The sequence below is a fragment of the Epinephelus fuscoguttatus genome, linkage group LG7 (genome assembly GCF_011397635.1).
Source record: "Epinephelus fuscoguttatus linkage group LG7, E.fuscoguttatus.final_Chr_v1".
NCBI classification, from domain to species: Eukaryota; Metazoa; Chordata; class Actinopteri; order Perciformes; family Serranidae; genus Epinephelus; species Epinephelus fuscoguttatus.
The window spans coordinates 32,414,213-32,435,314 of NC_064758.1; the positions used below are offsets into that span (position 1 = coordinate 32,414,213).

Here is a 21,102-nt window from a genome sequence, read left to right on the forward strand (position 1 = left end):
ATCAGCCAGCTGAGCCAGTGGTGACTTCCTGTCACTGTGCCCTCAGGCTCTGGACGGCTTCCTGTTTGTGGTGAACCGGGAGGGCAGCATCGTGTTTGTGTCGGACAACGTGACGCAGTACCTGCAGTACAAACAGGAGGAGCTTATCAACACCAGCGTGTACAATATTCTCCATGAGGACGACAGGGAGGAGTTCCACAAGAACCTACCCAAGACCAACAGTGAGAAACACACACACACACACACACACACACACATGCTTACACACACTCAGAGGGAAGCTGCACATCTGCTCAGAAGCAAACCCTGCTTGACATCTTCCACAGGGCCGAGGTATAAAACAAACTTTGAGAGGTTACAACAACTCCGCGCACACACGCGTCAACGTAAACTCGCTCGGTTATTTATTCATGCTCCTCTGCTCTTAACTCCTTCTCTTGTTATAATGAGGAGCTCCTGGGAAGCCTGTTGGTGTGCATGAGAGCTTTTCAGAAAGACACACACACACACACCTGACAAAACACACATGTGCACGGGAGCACCCACCCACTCGGTGCTAAGCAGGCAGAGCGTAGCGCAGCTGTCAGTCACACTCAGTGGTCCAGACAGTGTAAAACAGGCCTGAGCTCTATTCAGATCCCATGGCAGCCATCTGGAAACTACTTACTGCTGAATAATGCACCTCCACACTTTCCTACTACTTAATTCAGTTCGTGTTTGCATGTGCATGTGAATTATTGTGTATATTTACATGCCTATGTCAGCAATAGGACTGCATTTTTTAAAGGCAATGCCTGTGTGTGTGTGTGTGTGTGTGTGTGTGTGTGTGTGTGTGTGTGCGCCCACGAGTGTGTGCACAGAGCACTATTTATAAAGCTGATTAATTATGGATATGTGTGCTCGACTGAACCTGCTACTCGATTAACTCCGCAGTAATGTTCCTAAGCAGCGGCTGCTCCGACATGTCATTGACACGTTCTCTCACTTATTCCTCCCGTTCCCCCTGCACGCTCCTTTATTCATTCACTCTCTTTATCTTTTAAGACTCATCTTTATCTACTTTTCCTCCGAGCGTCCCTCGTGCTTCTCTCGACTCACTCTTTTGCAGCCTCATTCATACTTGATACGGCTGCCTGCTAAGACGAAATATTGTCTGTTTCTCAACCTGCTTCCCTCTCTGCTCTCTCCCGCCCCTCATTGTGTCTCGCTCTGCTGCTCTGCCCCTTCATTATCTTTTGGGCCCATGAATGAAATACGCTCTCGCTGCACATTCCTGCGGGATGACCGCTGACCACGCCAGCTACAGTTAAATACACACACACTAACAAAAACAGACGCTCGTGCACAAAACATGTTTGAGCTTTTGTTTGAGTGTGTTTTTTTGACCCCTCTGTCTTGCCTCGCTGTCGGCTAATTGTGTCTGAGGGGAGAGATGTCGGCCCCAGCGCCTGTGCTGCGTTCTCTGTCCCAAGGCCTTGTTAAATCACCTCTCACTATCAGTTAGCCCTTCCCCGCCCCCCTCCGACATGTCTCGCTCTCCTGGGTCTTCTCTTGTATCCTCCCCGCACCTGCCAGACAGAAACCTCCGGCCAACTCAAGGCCCCTGTTAAGGCTTCACGCAGACCTTGGAGGACAGTTAGATGTCTCTCTGAAGTTTGCCTCCCCTTTCTGTCTCTTTTCCTCCCTCTCCCATGTGAAGGTGACCCCGTCCAAATGTGTGTGTGTGTGTGTGTGTGTGTGTGTGTGTGTGTGTGTGTGTGTGCGTGCTGTGATGAGAAGTCAGGGCCTAAATGAGGATAGATGGCTGAGTGTCCCTGGCCTCTGCCCGCTGCAGAGCAGACTGAGAGGGAGAGATATTGGAAATCGACACCTTGGCTACATTAATCCCATGGTCCATTTAGCCAGGCATCCGGACAGCAGGAGAGTCTTCTGCTACTCAATTTAAGAGGGAAAAATACATGTTGCATTGTGGTTTGTTTGTTTTTTCTGTGTTTGTGTGAGGCAGGAAAAGGGTGTGAGTTGCTGTGACATCTGATTACAGGCGATCCATTCATAGCTACATTTAGTTTTCAGTCCCAGGAATTTCTCCGTCCAATTTTAGTCATGAATGTAAATTTCTTTGTGTTTGTGTTTCCTTTTTTTAGTAAATGGAGTGTCGTGGGGAAGCGAGGCAGCCCGACAGAAGAGTCACACCTTCACTTGCCGGATGCTGGTCAAGTTTGGCCACGGCCCCATGGAAGAAGGGCCAGGAGGGCCACGCTACGAGACCATGCAGTGTTTTGCTCTCACTCAGCCCAAAGCCATGATCGAGGAGGGCGAAGGTACGCTGGGACAGTCACAAGTTTACACACTTTGTAGAGTTGTATTTAAGGATTTTACTGTGTTGGGATTCATCTGTGTTAATCTGCAGTTCCTCTCCACTTAAAAATGCTTTTGGTGGAAAGTTTCTTAGCGGTTACCTCAAATCTAAAAAGTTTTTTGTGACATCACAGCTAGAGATATATCGATATTCGATATAATTTTTGATACCACAGGGAAAATTTGACATTGAGGGCACTCAGTAAAAAAGTGTATCAAAAGATTGATATAACAAGGCTATAACATGACAATGCCAACTTCTTTTCTTGGGTAGAGAACAACAGATTGACTAGTAAACACTAACAATAAGACAGAGTGAGAAAGCACAGCTGGTACAGGTGCATCACTACTGCGGAAAAAGACTATTAAAGCCATTTCAAATATTCAAAATCAGTATGTATCGATAAATCAATATTTCTGACAACACTAGGGTGAGATTGAAATTAAAAACCTCCAGTGCACATATACAGTAAGACTGGACTTTTCAGTGAACTTTTGAAACTACGGGTGTTTAGATATATTATTATGTCAAGCAGACCACTTTAAAATTGTCTGGAGGGGATCTTTAAAAGAAAGTAAAAATCACATTTAAAACACAAAACTTTGGTTGACAATCTCATTTAAAAATAAATAAATAAATTCACAAGGCAGATGCATTGTAGTTAAAAAATATTTGTGTCTCACTCAGAAGGACTTGGTTACATAATAAGAAGCTTATTTGAGCCCCCATTTTTCTCTCCACTTTCTATTACTGGAGCTTTTTTAGCCATGTGCGCCTCAAATGTTAACCATGTTTCCCTCCACAAAAGGGATGTTTTGAACGCAGATGAAATAAAAAAAAATAAAATAAAATGATGTAAAATCGGAGTTAAATTGGTTTAATATTAAATAAATCAATAAAAAATATGTCAGCTCACTAGGAAAAAAAAAGTTGCACATCTATTTAATTAATTAAATTTTTCAACTATATTTTAATTGAATTTCACATTCACACATACAAATTCATGTATTTCATATTTTTAACAAAAAATTAGAATAAAAAATAAAATAGAATAAAAGACATGCCATACGAGAAAAACAAAAGAACAACAAAATAAAACAGCAAAAGTTTAGAAACACTCAACAACACATGCACTGTGTACCTTGACGTTGGAGATATTTCAAAAAAGATTTCCGCACTTTTTCAAGTTCTTCTGCCCTTCCTCTTGTTATGTTACTGAGTCTTTCCAATACAACACATGATGCCACCTCCTTCACCCATACATGTATTGAAGGTACATCCATTTTTCTCTTGGTCTGCTAGAGTCCAAAGTCAGTTAAAGTCAGTTGTTTTGAACTAACAATTATGTTTTTTAGCTATATGCCCAGTACATATATGTTTGCTGAGTGTGCTACACACACCTGATTCTACTTCAAGAAAGTCCTGGGGTCAGTAAAGAGTGCAAATCTCTTCTCTCATTTTAATTAATCTGCAGGAGAGAGCTAGAGAAGCATTTTTTCAGTGAAAGTCATTAAAAACCCAAAACGATGAGTCTTGAGTACTTTAATGAAACATTACTGACTCCTCTCTCCTTTCACCTGCAGACCTCCAGTCATGTATGATCTGTGTGGCCCGTCGGGTGACAGCCATGGAGAGAACAGAGTGCTTCAACACCCGACATGAGCTCTCAGGTGAGGAGCTGCGTCACCCTAAATGCTCACTGAAAAAACACAGAAGGCTCTAACAGGCCGTGACGTAACTTTGTTATACATGAACAGGTTTGACTCATCTCCTCATGCATCTCCCTGTTTCCTTCCCTCCACACTCGTCCTCCTTCTGTCCTCCCCGGCAGGCAAACTGATCCAAATCGACCAGAATTCTCTGCGAGCGTCGATGCGTCCAGGCTGGGAGGATTTGTTGAGGCGTTGCATTCAGATGTTCCTTCAGCACAGTGACGGGCAGCCATGGTCGCACAAACGCCACTACCATGAGGGTGGGTCACACACTGCTGACGTACTTTAAACGTAGAGAATTCAATTTGTAAAGCGCTTTTAGATGACCATTTGAATACCGGTTACTCACTCCGTGTTACGTTGAATTTGTGGAAAAAAAAAACATTGCTTTTCTCGCATGCCTCCACATTGACCAAAGAATCCAAAATCAAGTACATTTTTAATGAATTGAAGTCATTGGGGTCCACATTTACCAACAGCAAAACTACATCAAAACATCTGTTTACACACTCTCACACAGCTTGTGCAGTATAAAGTCTCATTTATCCAATCATATGCTCAGTATCTCCCAAACAGACAAAGCTGTACCTATTCTCTCCTCAAAGCCAGACTCCATTGACAAAAGTAGTGATTTTACCTTGCTTTAAATGGGAGTTGCTGGTCTACCTCTGCCGCAATTGGTTAGTTTGTTTGTGCTATTTTTGTGACGTCGTTGAATCTGAACTCACCCTTTAAAACGCCAAAGTCACACAACAACACAAACAAACTACAGATTGTGGTAGTGGTAGACCAGCAGGTCCTGTGTTCAGCAGTGTAAAATTACTGTTTTTGTCAATGGAGTTTGGCTTTGAGGAGAGAATAGATACACTTTTGGTTCAGTTCCTCATTGGAAAGGGCTGTGTGTTTGGGATGTACTGAGCATATGACTGGATAAATTATACTTGGATTATACTGCAGGAGTTGTGTGAGAGTCTGTAACAGGAATGGTTTGATAAAACTAACTTTTTTTTCCGTTTTTGGATTCTTCGTTCACTGTGGGGGCATGTGAGAGAAACGCTTCCTTCAAACATTCAATGTAGACTGAGGGTCATTATTTCCTGCCTTAATCTTGGAAGGATACACTACTCAATTTGTAACTCAGATGAAAAGAATCCAAAAGGTTTGGGGTCCTTTCTCTAGAATACTTCCAGAGCTTACACTTACATGTAAACTGAAGATTTTGTGTTTGTTTCTCGTTCTTGTTGCTCTCTAATAAAGTACCCCATCATTCTGACCCTGCCTTTTACACAGGCATCTCTCCCCCTCTCTTTTAATATTGAGCCTGACTTTCAGCTCATTTGTCATTTTTTGTATGGTTCGGGAGATGGGGGACCGTCCTATTGACGATATTCCGGCTGTTATTTGGGGTCAGTGGAATAGGGAGGATTGTGATTGGATTTTATGCTTTTTTCCTCATCATATAGGAGCTGTAAGTTTGAAACCTGTTGTGAAATCTTGTTAAAATTGAATATAAATATTCTTAGTACCAAAACAATTCAATGTAACACGGGGTGAGTAACTGATGTGCAAATGGTTGTTCAAGAGTTGAAGTATTCCTTTAAATCCACAATGAAAGAGCTGGAGGCAAATTCATCAGGATGTTGCTGTGTTTAATTAACTGTTTGCTTAGTTGTGTATTTAATCTCCTCTCTTACAGTGCTGTAGTTAAATTAAATTTTTTGTTTTTAATTTGTTGTTGCTACCTATCTTGGCCAGGCCTCACTTCAGAAAGGAATATCAATGAGACCTACTGGTTGGATATATAAACATGCATACACACCTCATGCGTCAGTGTATCAATATTGATCTCATGAATACAAATGTGTGAGCGCTACAACATTGATCCTCACTGTAATCACAGAGTTGGTTTTAACATGACGGCAGTGATTGATGACGTCTGTTAACAGATCAGTGTTTCAGGGTGTCAATTTGTCCTTTATTCCGTGTGCGCAGCCTTCCTGCAGGGTCACGCTGAGACACCCTTGTACCGCTTCTCCCTGTCCGACGGCACTCCAGTCACAGCCCAGACCAAGAGCAAACTGTACCGTCACCCCATGAGCAACGAGCCACAAGGTTTCATCTCAACTCACCTCCTGCAGAGGTCAGAACCCGACAATACAAACACTCCATTCAGACACAGATAAAGGATTTTTTCATTTTATTGTTGGGACAAAAAAAAGCACTTCAGTTATATCTATGCGCAGCAAGTAGCAGCTGAAGTAGCTTTTATACACTGACACAGTGTGAACAGTGAGAAGACACCATACATGAGCTAGTATTTTAGTTGCATTCATACTGAGCATCTACAGTCAGAGAGTGGTTATTGTGGGTGATACATTATGTTCAAGGTTCCTGCATCTTTTCAAACCTTGCGCTTGTTTTCCATCTCTTTCCACACAGAGAACCAAACGGCTACCGCTCAGCTCAGGGTGGGAACATGATGCCAAACACTATGAGACAGCAGGGCATGGGAGGCCCCAACCCCAATGCCCAAATGAACATGAACACCGGTGGAGGGATGGGCATGGGGGGCATGGGCGGCATGAACAGGGGCTTCGGCATGAACGAGCAGGGCCACATGGGTCACATGGGTCCGATGGGAGGTGGCTCCATGTATGGAGGGAGCAGTGGAGGGGGAAGTGGAGGTGGAGGCATGGGCAACCGCATGATGCAGATGAATCAGATGGGGCAGATGAATCAGGTGGGGCACATGAATCAGATGAATCAGATGGGTCCCATGAATCACCCAGGCCAAGGCATGCAGCAGCACCCACAACAGCCCCCGTTTCAGAGCAGCGGAGGGTTTGGGCTGAGTGGCATGAACAGTCCTTCGGGAAGCCCCAGAATGGGCGGCCCCCAGCAGGGACTCCTGATGTCACCCCGTAATCGAGGGAGCCCAAAGATGGGGGCCAACCAGTTCTCACCTGGAGGTTAGTCAATTGATGTCTAATTCAACATCAGTTATTTACGAATTGATTGACTTGTTTGTTTGATGTGAGTTTTTTTTTTTTCTCAGGCATACACTCTCCTATGAGTGGCATTGTCAGTGGTGGCGGAAGTGGAGGGAGCACCACCACCTTCTCCAGCAGCTCCCTAAACGCCCTACAAGCGATCAGTGAAGGAGTAGGGAGCTCCCTCCCCTCAACCCTAACATCGCCCTCGCCAGCCCACAAACCTGACAGCTCTCCCAGCGTGCACTCCTCCTCCGCTTCCTCTCAGCCCAGTCAGCCGGTCAAACCAGGCCAAGATGGCTCCAAAAGCCCAGCGGGAGGCTTAGGGCCGGGGCCCAGCGACCATCACCACCCCATGCACCATCACCACCATCATCAGCATCCTCCGGCTGAGAGTTCTGGAGACAGACCAGACAGCCAGGCAACTGCAGCGACTAAAGAGTCGGGAGAGGGGAGCAATGAGGCGGGGGTGGCGAGCTCTGAACCCCCTCGGAGGGTGCCAGACAGTAAGGGGCATAAGAAGTTGCTGCAGTTGCTGACTTCCCCGACTGAGGAGCTGGGAATAGGTGGAAGTGGGCCAACAGGCCCCCCAGTGCCACCCCCATCAACCAACAGTGGCACTCCTGCAGGCTCAGACAGCAAGGACCCCACTGGAGGCATGACTAGCCCTTCATCTACTGGAGTCTCCTCCTCTTCTTCAGCCGGTGCCAATGCCGGCCAGGTGACAGGGCCAGGGGGCGTGTCAACATCAATATCGTCAGCCCACTACACAGGCACGCTGCAAGAAAAGCACAAGATCCTCCACAAGCTTCTTCAAAACGGAAACACCCCTGATGAAGTAGCTAAGATCACAGCCGAGGCTACAGGAAAGGTGACGCTGGGAGGCCAGGAGAGCGGTGAGGCTGGAACAGGAGGATCAGGGGCCGGGGCCGGGCCAGGGATGGTCACCGAGCCCAAGCAGGAGCAGCACAGCCCGAAGAAGGAGAAGACCCACGCCCTCCTCCACTACCTCCTCAATAAGGATGATCCCAAAGAGCCAGTGGATGTCAAGCCTAAACTCGAAGAGCTGGATGGAAAGGGAGCTCCGGGGGCTGCTGGCGGCCCTGCACGGGGCGGACCTGGATCTGGACCCGGCCCTGCACCTGAACATCCTGAGAGCAAGATCAAGTCAGAGCCACCTGATGACGTAAGACTTCCTCTCTGTCATGATATGATGCAACTATAATATTGTTATTGACATTTAGCTGACACCAACCGCACTCTGTCCTTTGAGTTTGAATCTTAACATTTACGTAATAACTAAATCTGGCCTTTTTTTAATGTTCAGTTGCACAACCTGGAGTCTATTCTCGGAGATCTGAGGGGTTCAAGCTCTGACTTTTACCCGGATCAGGCTGGAGGTGGAGGAGCAAACGACACAGGAAGCAAACCACAGGGTTGCCTTGACGACAGCCTGCAGGGTAAGTGATTCAAGGGTCAAAGCCTATGAGAAGTGACAGTCACATGCAGGGTGGGCGTCATGACATCATATCCGATGACATCAGTATAAAATGCCAGTGAAACGACATCTGGCATCATCGTGTGCTGAGTTTTGTTTAACTCCTACAGCTCACAAATACATGCCACATTATTTTCTGACCCTTTTTTTTTGGAATAACACTTTTTAATTTAATTTAATGTGTAAAATTAAAAGATCTGTTTGCAAATGCTTGATAGGGAAGGCTATTTGAAAATGTGTTTCTACCTCACAGCATCAAGAGATGAATGTGAGTGTACATGATGCAGTGTTTTATGAAAAGTATTGTTTATTATTTGTGGTTGTGACTCATATGTGAAGTTTATAAACACTGAAAATCTCATAAGATATCAATATTTTCAGAACGCCAGAGGATACTAAGATATTACTTTACCCCATATCACCCACCCACAGTTTCACACAACACAGACATAATTCTCCTTATTTCTGAGGACTACGTATGTGACCAATGAGTTTATACTTTCTGTTGACAGGGAGTCCAGGAATGGGTCCAGGGCCTCGGGCACCCTTCCAGAGGGCCATGTCCATGGAGGGGAAGCCTCCTGGGGGGCCTGGAGGAGCAGGTCGGCGCCCCATGCTCATCAAGCAGGAGAACATGATGGGCAGTCCGGATGGCTACCCAGGAAACATGGGTGAGTTTGTGTGTTAAGTGTAAAAGTGTTCAGCACATTTTTATCTCACACCTCTCTGTGTGCCCCTCTCATTATCATAAGAGTATGCAGTGCCCAAATTAGGGTACCCAATTATGAGATAGCCTTTAAACTTTTAAGGGACAGGTAAGGGAGATGATTATGGGATGAACTGTCTTTTTAAAAACACATATTTAAGATGGTAAATGTTGAGGACTATAAAGGTGCCACACTGCTCTCCTTAAACATGATACTGACATGTGCACATCTGTTGTTTATGTATCACCAGGACCAATGAACAGGGGCATGGTTCCCCAGAGGTCTCCCATGGGGGGGTCAGCAGACTGGGGCATGTCCCGCTCCAGTGGCAGCCCAGTGGGCTCAGCAGGACACCCCTCCATGATGCGCCCAGGCATGGAGTATAACAACAGCAAGGGCATGATGTCAGGACCGATGGTCGGCCGCTCCAACAGCGTACCGGGCACCAGGTCTATGCTGCAGCAACAGCTCATGGATATGGGTACGTCTTACTGTTGCCAGGTGTTGATGGTGCTGGAAAAAATATCATAGATGGTTTAATGGGAAGATATGTACCAAAGATCAGGGAGAAGTGTAAAGAATAAAGTACAGTTGAAGCTGATGCACAGGTATGTGGTTATAAATCAAATAAAAATTCTGACCTGACAGTGCAGAGTAAAAAGTTTAGGGATCGCCAAAGCTGCAACAGTTCATCCAGAGGGAAACACAAATGTCTGAACTAGATTTTGTGGCAATCCATCTAATAGTTGTTGAGATGTTTCAGTCTTTGCTGACAGACCAATATTGAAAGCCTTTGATTCAGGCTGTTAGCCAGCCAAAAATCTGTGGACACTCATCCAAATTATCCCAACCACCGTTTTTGACTTTTACCTACCTACTTGTGTAACCTATAGCTTCCAGCTGCCCTGACACTCTGTATCTTATCCTTATTCCATCATTATATGTATTTAATATTAATGTTTAAGTACCAACCTGTATAGATCTGAATGCATGCTTTTTTAATTACACTGTGCAACACTCCTGTGAAGTTTTTGTGGTGTGGCATGGTTCCTTGTTCTGCTGGGGGGCACTACCATCGGGGAGTGATGTTGCCATGAGAGAAGGAGTACTTGCTCTGCAATGTTGTTTGGGTGCGTGGAGTGTGTCAGGTGGCATTCACATGGATGCCAGTACCTAAGGTTTCCCAGCAGAACATTGCATTGTAGCAAGATGGTTAATGTTGTCTTAATGTTGTGGCTGATTGTTAGCGAAAGCTGTATATAGTTTATTTATCTTATTTTGTATGTGTAGAAATTAAATGAATGTATTTGTGGTTTAGGAGGCTCCGCTGACATGGGCATGGGTATGAGCCCCTTCAGCCAGCAGGGCCAGCCCAACCAGTCCCCCTCCTGGCCAGACACTATAATGGGCATGGAGGGTAACAGGTCAGTGCAACATCCATTATTGTCTGTATTTATTCCTGATAAACTGCATTGAGTTCAGGAGGCAGTTTATACTGACCCTCATAGTGAGTGTGTGTGTGTGTCTTTGCCTTGTAGACGCCAGTTTGGCAACACCTTAGATGATCTGCTGGTGCCTCCCACCACCAGTGAGGGTCAGAGCGACGAACGGGCACTTCTGGACCAGCTGGACTCCCTGCTGAATAACACGGATGGCATCGCTCTGGAGGAGATAGATCGAGCCCTGGGCATCCCAGACCTCGTCAGCCAGGTAGGCCATCAGGAAAACATCGCTCTCATCTCTGTGCTCCTCTCGATCCCTCTAGAAGTAAAGTGAAAGGAGAAATAATCAGTCTGCATGTCATGACTCATAAGTGAGCCGTACGTTCATCTTTGCATTAGATATTTCAGTCATGACTCACCGTGTTCAGACTGTTCTCTCACTGAAGGGAGATAGATGAGCCCGGAGGGATCTGTCTGTGCTGCTTAGAAAAAGACAATTACAGAGCCAACCAATTGGAAATTAATCAATTAGATGGAGAGGTTTGACAAAGTTCTCTTTTTGTCCTCTTGTCCTGTCTGCTCCAGAACCAAGGAAGCGAGCAGCAGATGGAGCCTTTCCCTGGGCAGGACCCAGCCATGGTGCTGGACCAGAAGCCTCTGTATGGACAGGGCTATCCCGGACCTCCCGCCATGCCTATGCAGTCTGGCTACGGAGGGAACCCCATGCAAGGACAGGCCCAGCAGGGCGGGTTTGGGCCCATGCTCTCTCAGATGGGCCAAGGTGGCAGCTTCCCTGGGATGGGTGGAATGGGCGGCATGGGTCACCCTCGCGCCAACATGATGAGACCCAGGATGATGACTGCAAACAAGCCCATGAGGCTCCAGCTGCAACAGAGGCTGCAGGGACAGCAGGTATGGACACAGGAAGCTCACTAAATCATCAGCTTACATGCAGACATTCAGCTTGTTTCCCAGTTGTCCCAGTATGTTACATATTCTGATCTAACCATGTTAGTATGTGGAAGAATTACAAACGTAGATGTACTTATAAATGCAATTTTGCACATCAAAATTGATGGAATATTTCACATCTGGGAGAAACTAAAAATAAATTAACAAGAACATTTTTTACCTGCTATTGATGCTTATTAACTTTGAAATTGATGACATTATTCTGGAGATTCATAATATTCTATTATTACAAAAATGTTATTCACTTAACAGCTGTATGAAACATTCAGAGCTTTAATACAGCAGCAAACCACTTGCTACGAAAAGATTTAATGGATTAATGGCGTCCTGAGCAGAGAATGAAGTCACGCTCCCTCTGTGTGTATTCTGTGTGTGTAATCTGAGCTTCACTGTTTGTTGTTGTGGTAGACAGTTGATCAGTCCCTGTGTGTGTATCCCACTGGCTAGCTAATCGCCACCACTCTGCAAATGGTAAATAGTGAATGGACTGCACTTGTGTAGCGCCTTTCTAGTCTTCCAACCACTCAAAGTACTTTCACACTACGTCACATTCTCACACTGGTGGCTGAGTCTATCATACATGGTGCCACCTGCTACTCAATAACCATTCATAAGCTCTCACACACCAATGAAACAGCCATCAGGAGCAGTTTGGGGTTCACTATGCACAAGGATACTTTGATGTGCGGACTGGAGGAGCCAGGGATTGAACTGCTGATCTTCCAATTAGTGGATGACCTGCTCTTCCTCTGAGCAACAGCTGCCCAAAGCTGCACTGTGCTCATATGGCAATACCTCTGATAACAACATCCCGACCCACAGCATCATCCAGTCCATCCGGTTCCCCTCCAATTAACACAGTTCACTTTGTCAGCACTGTTGGCGTTGTTTATAGAGTTAGCACCGTTAGCTGCCGGCTCCGCCACCTTCATGTGGAATCCTCTGCAGACATAGATAGATATGCTCTGAAATGTTGTTAACAACTCCTTTAAACCTATTTCTTATTTTGCTAACTGCCAAAGAGTGCCGTAAGTGTACGGTATTCAAGTTGGACAAGGTCAGAGTAACATTTTCTCCTCCGTCTTATCTTGAATGTTTTTTTTCCTTCCTCAGTTCATGAATCAGACGCGACAGGGCATGGGCATGAAGATGGAGAACCCTGGAGGAAACCCTGGCATGAGGCCCGGCATGCAGCCCGGCATGGGCGGACAGGTAGATGACCAAAACTCCTTTGGTTAGAGCATATCTTCTAGATTAATCACTGTAATACTGATTTTGTTGTATGAGATTAATGTCACAGATTTTGCTTTAATATCAGAATCATGTTTGTTAAGTATGTCCACACATACAAAGAATGTGGCTCTGGTCCTGTCTGCAGACCTGATTGTCCTCTTGTCCTGTTTGCTAGTCAGTTTAAACCAGACAGTGATTGACGTACAGGAGCGGACTGATTGCCGTGGAGAACTGTTCTCATCAGATCCCTTGGCAGGTTGAACTTCCTCAGCGATTGCAGGAACTATACATCACCTGCTGAGCCTTTTTAGGAGACTATTTTGCAGTCGTACTTCAGGTCCTGGGAGATTATAGATCCCAGACATCTCAAGGTTGCCATGGCTACCATAGTCCCATTGAAATTTGTATTTTTCTTTTCTTATATGTATATAGATATTATTTTTGGGGGGCATTTTCTAGCCCTCAGTGAATAGTATATAGTCAAGAGGCAGACGGGAGCTAAAGTGATCAGCTCCAAGTTATTATGACCTCTTGTCTGTGTGTGGAGTCACCTTCATATCAGGTGATGATGATGGCCGACGTGTTATCTGTTGACCGTGATTTGTTGGAGAGAAGCTTGGTGTAAATATAATGTAATTGGTCTAAAATTGAGCTTAATTGCTATTTTGTCGTTATCTTAAAGAAATATTTGATTCATCCTTTTAGTAATAAAACTTCCTGAAATTATTTGACTGTCTACATTAACAAATTATCGTCCAAGAGACATTATCACCCACCCATTTTTAACATTACATACTGCATAGTCTATATTGTATATATTTTATTAAAGCTCCAGAGATATTTATACCATGTGCCAAACTTTCCTCAAACTCTCTGTTTGTGTTTGTTTTGTGCAGCCTGGCTTCCTCAATGCTCAGATGATGGCTCAGCGCAGCAGGGAGATGGTCACCATGCAGATGAGGAGGCAGCGCATGATGATGCTAATGCAGCAGCAACAGCAGCAGCAGGCGGCAGCCGCAGCAGCTGCAGCCGCGGGAGGGTTCAGTCCCCCTCCAAATGTCACCGCTCCTGGTGGCATGGAGAACCCTATGGGAGGGCCAAACATGGGCCAACCGGGCCCCCAGCAGTTTGGCTATGGCGGGAACTATGGTGAGTACACTGAGCCAGGTGCCCAGCAGAATACTGCTGCTCCCTGGTGGTGAGTCGGTGCGCTGCAGCGTTCTGCTCTTGCATTTGTCCTTTTAAGAGGCAGATTTATGTAAAAGAAAATGTCAGAAGAGACTGCATGTATGTCTGTATGTTTTTTTTTTATATCAGACATATATTGGATTTGAAGGGATAGTAAATATGAGAACACACTCCAGGCAACAGGTCATCATCTTGCTTTATTCAACACCATGTATCAATTATCTGTTTCCTGTGGAGCGGGGAGTGAGCTGAGGCTGGTGATTTATCTCCACAGGGATGGGCCAGCAGGGAGACCCCTCGTTCGGCCCATCAGGTGGCAGTCCTCCTAATGCCATGATGCCCGGCCGCCTGGGGCCTCAAAACCCCATGATGCAACAACACCCGCAGGGCGGTCCCATGTACCAGGGGGCAGAGATGAAAGGCTGGTCGCAGGGAGGCATGGGGCGCAACAGGTATGAAATCAAACACATATACGACAGGTACCACAACACTGCACTAAGATAAGGAATAAATGTAGGCTTCTTGTCTTGAATGTGCACAGTCATAAACCTGTCTTCCCTCCTGTCACTGTCTTTCACCAGTTCGTACCCTCAGCAGCAGTTTGGGCAGCAGGGACCTCCAGGGCAGCAGCAGTTCGGGCAGCAGGGGAATCCAGGCCAATATGGGGGCATGATGATGAACGGGGGCATGCCAGCCAGTGGAGGAGGAGGTCACATGGGCCAGATGGGCGGGCAGATGGGTATGAACCCCATGGTGATGGGGCGCATGCCGATGGGGCCTGATCAGGTAGGTGCAGAGGGGAGGAGAGTCTGAATGTTTAAAGGACAGGTTCACTTTTATTCAAGGTTATCTTGAAACGATACTGACATGCCCACATTGAAAGGGTTTCTCCTGTCTGTAGTGGACACAAAGAAATCTTTGATCCTGAATCTCTAGATAAAATGTGCACTTCCTCTTTCTCACTTTTTTCTCTCTAACCAAATTTACAGTCTACTAAGTACCAAATTTCTGCTTTTTGTTACCATCCCTCTGCTGCTGCTCAGCAAGGAAACACTGAATGTGTCCATCCACTTGTTGTAATGTAGCTTTTCAATGTTGGGTGAGGTGGAAAAGTTGGTGTATCGATAAAAGTAAAATGTGGCAAAATGCGATGGAAACAAACATTATCCTGATGTAAATGAAGCATGTGACTTAAAGGAATATTTCATCTCCAAATGACCATTTTAACATCCTTTACTCACCCTGTGTTACATTGAAATTGTGAACAAAGCTTTGTTTTTCTCACATGCCTCTGCAGTGAACAAAGAATCCAAAAGTGGAGATTAATTGAAGTTATAGTTATATCAAAACATTTGTTGACAAACTCTCACACGAGTCATGCAGTATAATCCAAGTCTCATTTACCAATTTGTATGCTCAATATTTCCCAAACAGACAGACCTTTCTGACAGGGAAATGAACTAAAAGTTAAATTTATCAATGCTCTCCTCAAAGCCAGACCCCATTGACAAAAACAGTAATTTTACCTAGCTGAACACAGGAGCTGCTGGTCTACTACTGTCTCAAATGGTAGTTGGTGTGTGTTATTATGTGACTTTGGTGAATCTAAACTAACCCTTTTTAAACAACAAAATCACACATTAACACTAACTAATTAACTGATCGAGGCAGTGGTCGACCAGCACCTAGCGTGCTCAGTGAGGTAAAATTACTGCTTTTGTCAGTGGAGTCTGGCTTTGAAGAGAGCATTGTTATGTTTCACTTTCAATTCAGTTCCTCGTCAGAAAGGGCTGTCTGTTTAGAGAGTACAGAGCATGTGAATGGATAAATGAGACATGTGACATATAGACTTATAAATGAGGATTATACTGCACGTTGGCACAGTGGTGCAGTGGTTAGCATTGTCATCTCACAGCAAGAGGGTTCCTAGTTCGAACCTGAGTGTGGGGGAGCCCTTCTGTGCAGAGTTTGCATGTTCTCCCCGTGTCATTGTGGGTTTTCTCCAGGTACTCCGGCTTCCTCCCACAGTCCAAAGACATGCAGGTTAATTGGTGACTCTAAACTGTCCGTAGGTGTGAATGTGAGTGTGAATGGTTGTCTGTCTCTATGTGTCAGCCCTGCGATAGCCTGGTGACCTGTCCAGGGTGTACCTAGCCTCTCACCCAATGTCAGCTGGGATAGGCTCCAGGCCCCTCACGACCCCTAAAATGAAAATGAATGAATGAATTACACGGCTCGAGTTGTGTGACTTCATATAATCAAGAGTTTTCTCCATTTTTGGATTCTGCGTTCACTGGAGGCATGCGAGATGAACAAAGTTTTCTTCACAGATTCAATGTAACATGGTAAATCTATATTCAAATGGCCATTTTGGGGGTGAGGTATTCCTTTGAATTTAAATTGCTTTCAGAAGATATTTTTCTGGCCTCTATGGACAAGAGCAACAATGAAAATAACTCCTAACCATCTCAATGAATATATCAACTTGTCAGTATCGTTTTAAGATAGTGAGCATATCCTGTCTGACTCTGTTAGCTACTGTGAGAACAGGCAAAGCTTTCGGCCAACACATTTCATTACACTTTAATTGTGCACTTCCTCTTCCTCACTTTTTTCTCTTTGTCTCCTCTCAATCTAGAAATACTGCTGAGCATCGTGACAGCAGCATTTGTCTCACTGTGATCTCCATTCAGAGATAGGACACGGCTGCAGCACTGGAGTGTGTGTGGAGGACCTGGCAATGTGTGTGTGTCTGTGTGTAGTGCTGCACTCCCACCAGACGGGGGAGTGAACTTCCTTTGGACTCTCGGCCAGTAACGGCAGTCTGGCAACTGTGGAGGAAAACAGACAGACTGTCACACACATACATGAGACCACACAGCGTTCATAAAAATCAGAAACACTGTGACACATTTACACACACAAATCCTAAAGACAGCTCGGTGGTTCCTCTCGTAGACTGTAGTTTAATATTCCTCTCTTTATGAGTGGCGTGTGCGTGCCTCAGTGAACACACGCCGCTCGCTGGACCAAACAGTGAAGGTGGACAGACACTTGGACGACCGTGTTTAAAGACATCCTCTCCTCTGTCGAATGTACCATGAAGCTGTGTTCAGATTTGAAACATGGGACTCCTCTTTTTGTCTCTGAACTTCGTGGGATTTGTTTTTTTACCCGCCGTCTCTCTGCTGCTCCTGGAGGATCTCTGCGTACGTAGAGTGAACGCGGTTCTAGACGACGAGCCATCAGATTGTGACACTCAGATGAATGTCGTTAAAGCAGTAGCACATTGTTTTGTCCCTCCAGGACGCCGCTGGGCTAAAGTACGAGTGAATTACTTGTTGGCTGATTGCACTTTAAGGAAAGGCCAACATCAAAAGGATTGTGGCAATATAGAGGCCTTTACCCAAGAATTAATGCATAGCAGCAGTTGTTTATTTTAGTTTATTTGTGTGTATGTGTGTTCTCCAACTTTTCCTCTCTGGGTAACGGGGGCTGTTGATTGGAAATGGGTCTTTGTTCTATAGTGGGAACCAGTAGAAAGGCGGCAAGCACAGATTTTATCCAACACATCTGCAGTGGTACCGATTTTATTACAACGAGAAATTTTTAAGTCATTTTAAAATCACTCTTGACGCATACACACTTCTATTAATGCTCAAAACTCCACTTATATTTATACAGATTCATTCATCATTCCAGAGGTGATTTTTAAATCCAGATATTTTGGTTACCTCACGCCAATTTACAGTGTTACAAGTGCAGAAATGAGAAATTGCCAATTGAGAAATTATGTCTATATTAGCTCCCACTGTAAGAGAAAAGTGTATGTTAGATTTCTAGCAATAATCCTTCCTCCTGGTTTTCCTCTGAGGACAAAGCTAAAGTATCACTGACTCAAGGCGACGGCACTGCAGTATTAGACATGATGTCTTGTTTGGAGCTTTCCCCACCCTTCTTTTGTCTGTGAATATGAATTGTAAATACGCTTCAAATGTACGATATATAAATATATATATGCTTTTGTAGGTCACATACTGTTTTTGCACAGATTGTAAGGCTTGATATTTAAAAGTGTAATTTTCTTAATCTGTCATAGGTCAGCTTTTATTTTCCGTACGTTAACCATCGGTTGGAAGAGGAAGGGCCTCCTTTTTTTTGTAAGCAGTCCGTGTAGATTTTCTTTCATACTGCCACTTTCTTTCTCTCGGAGAGCAGCCTTTGTTTTCTGGGTACAGTCTTAGCTAAAGAGGTGCTAGTGTGTAATTTTTTTTCTAAATAAATTATTTTTCTTTTGACTAAAAAAACAACAAAAAAACACAAAATATGCCTATATGAAAAGAGTTGACACATGATTGTGTTAGGCTTCTAGAGGCCCGGATGTCTTACCAGTATGTGAGGCTGATGGTTCCTGAACCGAACCTCATGCTTCCATGTGTGACTTAAAGTTTCACTCCTGAGATTTTATGTGCTTTGAATTTTGCAGATATGATCGTTCGGCCTCAGACTTTGGAAACCGGTCCCGCCGTGTAACTGTCCTTAAGTCCTTTTGGTTCATTCGCAGATGTTAAACCCTGATGGAAGCAACACATGAGGAAGTATGAATCCCTGATTACCCGTCAATCTCTTCTCCATTTAAGATTGCCTTTATTTTCGTTGTATTTCCTGTCGTGGAGAAATCTACCTTTGAAAACACGCTCAATCCAAAGATTTTTGTTTGTCATTCTGCAGTGCGTAGAAACAGTTCCTGACGTAGATCGTGCAAGTACTCATGTGTGCTTTTACCGTCGCACATAACCTATAATATACATTGAACTAAATATGTTTAATTGCATATATTATATCCCCATCCGTATGACATAGAGTAGAGATGAGTCTGGTTCTGCTGAGGTGGTTTGAGTTTTTGTTTGTGATTGTTTCTTCCTTTCTGTAGAACTTATGGCCAGTTGAATTGTGGTGCTGCAAACAGTTATTTTTCAAGAGAATGTCGAGGTTTTCTAAGCCAGAAAGGAGGTTTCATGATTGATGTCATTATGTCTCAGCTTGGAGTTTTCTTTTTTGTTTTTTTTTAAACCCCAGTCTCAATGAAGAATATGAATCTACAAATATAAACAAAAAATGTCTGTGTTTTGCTTTAAAGGAAAGAAACTCCTCTCAGTGCATCGTTGGCACTAGAGAAAAGAGAAAACACATCTGGGAAGCATACCGTCATTATTACAGGATGTAAAATACTATTGCATTTTTTTTCTTACCTTGTTTCTTGATGTTAATATCGATGTAAATACAAATTTATATTTAAACATTACAATGTCTCTGGTGTCTTTCTGCACATGCAAACATTTTGTACATGTCAGCATGCAGCAAACAAGTACAGTAAGTGCGTTTTACTGCAGTAACAGGACCTTGCAAGTTACAAGTCGAGGTTCCCCTCATCATTTATGATGACTGGAGTCTGCCAGTCTGCATGGTGGGAGGTGAGTGAGTGTTTGTGTGGATGGGAGGCATAGACATGAGGAGGGAGTTTAGAGTGTGAAGGACGCCTGTGTGGCAAATCCTCAGAAGTGAGATGAAAAAAACGAGAGATTCCTCTCAGACTGGCTGTTGTCGGTGACATTGAGATTCATGCCGTCGTCTGCAGCCTCGCTTTTATCTGCTGTTTGTTTCCTGCAACTGGTCACCTCCCTAGACCTTGAGCTTTTGTCATCAATCATCCCACTTTCCTCCGCTTCTCTTAATGATTTTGCACCCCACAGAAACATCTCGCACCTCCAGGCTGTCCCAGCCCTGCTGCTGCTGTCACTGTAACCAAAACCTACAGAAGCCCGTCAGCCTGCTCAGAGCTTTAAATAACTAACTTTTCCTTTTGAGACTTGAGTGTCATTTGTATTACAATTACAGAGTCTGTCAGATCAAGATTGGCTACCAGGTTACTGCTGCCTGACTCACTCAACCCTTTGTAGCTGGAGAAATGGTTTGACATTCAGAGGCAATTTTTGTTTCACCTGAGTTTTAATGCAGTGATGATTTTATGTCTTTTAATGTGGAAATAAAATTGCAGTGTCTCATTTTTTTGATGTTATAACTGTTCATTCTTTTTAGCCTTGCCTGCAGCAACAGCTACTGGATAGACTGCCATGGAATTTTGCACAGACATTCATGTTCTGAATTCTACTGACTGTGGTAATCCCCCATCGTTTCCTCTGGCACCACTAGCAGGAGCACATATGTGTCTTTTGAGTGACATTTCTCAGCTACTGAATGCATTGTCATGTAATTTGGTTCTTACATTCATGCTCCCCTCAGGATGACTTGAAATAAAAAGGTTCAGATGCTAGTTTCCTTGGTTTTGCAGGCATTTGGTCATGAAGCGCATTCAGGCGATGTTGAAATAATCGGAAAAATTAGTTCCAGACTTGGAAGTCAAGTCGGTACAACTAGGAAAGTCAGCGAAATGGCAGACAAAAGTAAATGTTTGGTTGTTGGTAAGAAACCTCTAATTAACTAACGTATAGTATGTCGGTTTTTACTCGCGTAATTTGTAATGTGGTATCAAATTAGCTCAGTTGTAACCGTCAGTTGTTGTCAACAGTAGAGTGTCGGAGATTAGCTTGAGAGTTAGCCTGTTTATTAGCATTGACGCTGATAACGAGTCAACTAAAGATATATTTAAGTGGGTTTAAGGAATGCATGAAGATATATGAATTGCCACGCCAATCCTGGAAACAAAGCTATGAACGTGGAGCTTAAACAGTCTGTGTTTTCACATTACTACTTAAGTTCATGGACACACCGAAGCGCACGTGAATGCAATGACACGCCCATTAGCCTGTGCTGTATACACGCTAAACTTAGCGGCTAACATGGTTAAATGCTAATGTTAGCATTTAGTTCAGTGCAGCGCTGCGGCACTTGTTTGTAGTAGTAGTAGGGTAAAACGGGGGAAGATGCCCCCACCTCCTTAATTCCTGTCCTTATCAATGTAAGTCTACCCAAACACATAA

General features: G+C 44.4%; 1 protein-coding gene across 1 annotated transcript in view; it reads left to right on the forward strand.

Annotated features, from left to right (window-relative positions):
• LOC125891705 (nuclear receptor coactivator 3-like) overlaps nucleotides 1-19,409 on the forward strand; it is a 95,166-nt gene extending 75,757 nt beyond the window's left edge. The window contains exons 6-23 of the mRNA XM_049581152.1: nucleotides 47-221; nucleotides 2,145-2,321; nucleotides 3,943-4,029; nucleotides 4,191-4,331; nucleotides 6,064-6,211; nucleotides 6,511-7,040; nucleotides 7,127-8,247; nucleotides 8,389-8,521; nucleotides 9,072-9,230; nucleotides 9,517-9,747; nucleotides 10,585-10,690; nucleotides 10,805-10,976; nucleotides 11,294-11,620; nucleotides 12,794-12,892; nucleotides 13,810-14,062; nucleotides 14,376-14,553; nucleotides 14,683-14,887; nucleotides 16,740-19,409. Coding sequence (XP_049437109.1) covers nucleotides 47-221; nucleotides 2,145-2,321; nucleotides 3,943-4,029; nucleotides 4,191-4,331; nucleotides 6,064-6,211; nucleotides 6,511-7,040; nucleotides 7,127-8,247; nucleotides 8,389-8,521; nucleotides 9,072-9,230; nucleotides 9,517-9,747; nucleotides 10,585-10,690; nucleotides 10,805-10,976; nucleotides 11,294-11,620; nucleotides 12,794-12,892; nucleotides 13,810-14,062; nucleotides 14,376-14,553; nucleotides 14,683-14,887; nucleotides 16,740-16,751 — 4,254 coding nt within the window. The 3' untranslated portion in view covers nucleotides 16,752-19,409. The remainder of the gene's footprint in view (nucleotides 1-46; nucleotides 222-2,144; nucleotides 2,322-3,942; nucleotides 4,030-4,190; nucleotides 4,332-6,063; nucleotides 6,212-6,510; nucleotides 7,041-7,126; nucleotides 8,248-8,388; nucleotides 8,522-9,071; nucleotides 9,231-9,516; nucleotides 9,748-10,584; nucleotides 10,691-10,804; nucleotides 10,977-11,293; nucleotides 11,621-12,793; nucleotides 12,893-13,809; nucleotides 14,063-14,375; nucleotides 14,554-14,682; nucleotides 14,888-16,739) is intronic.
• The last annotated feature ends 1,693 nt before the right edge of the window (nucleotides 19,410-21,102 follow it).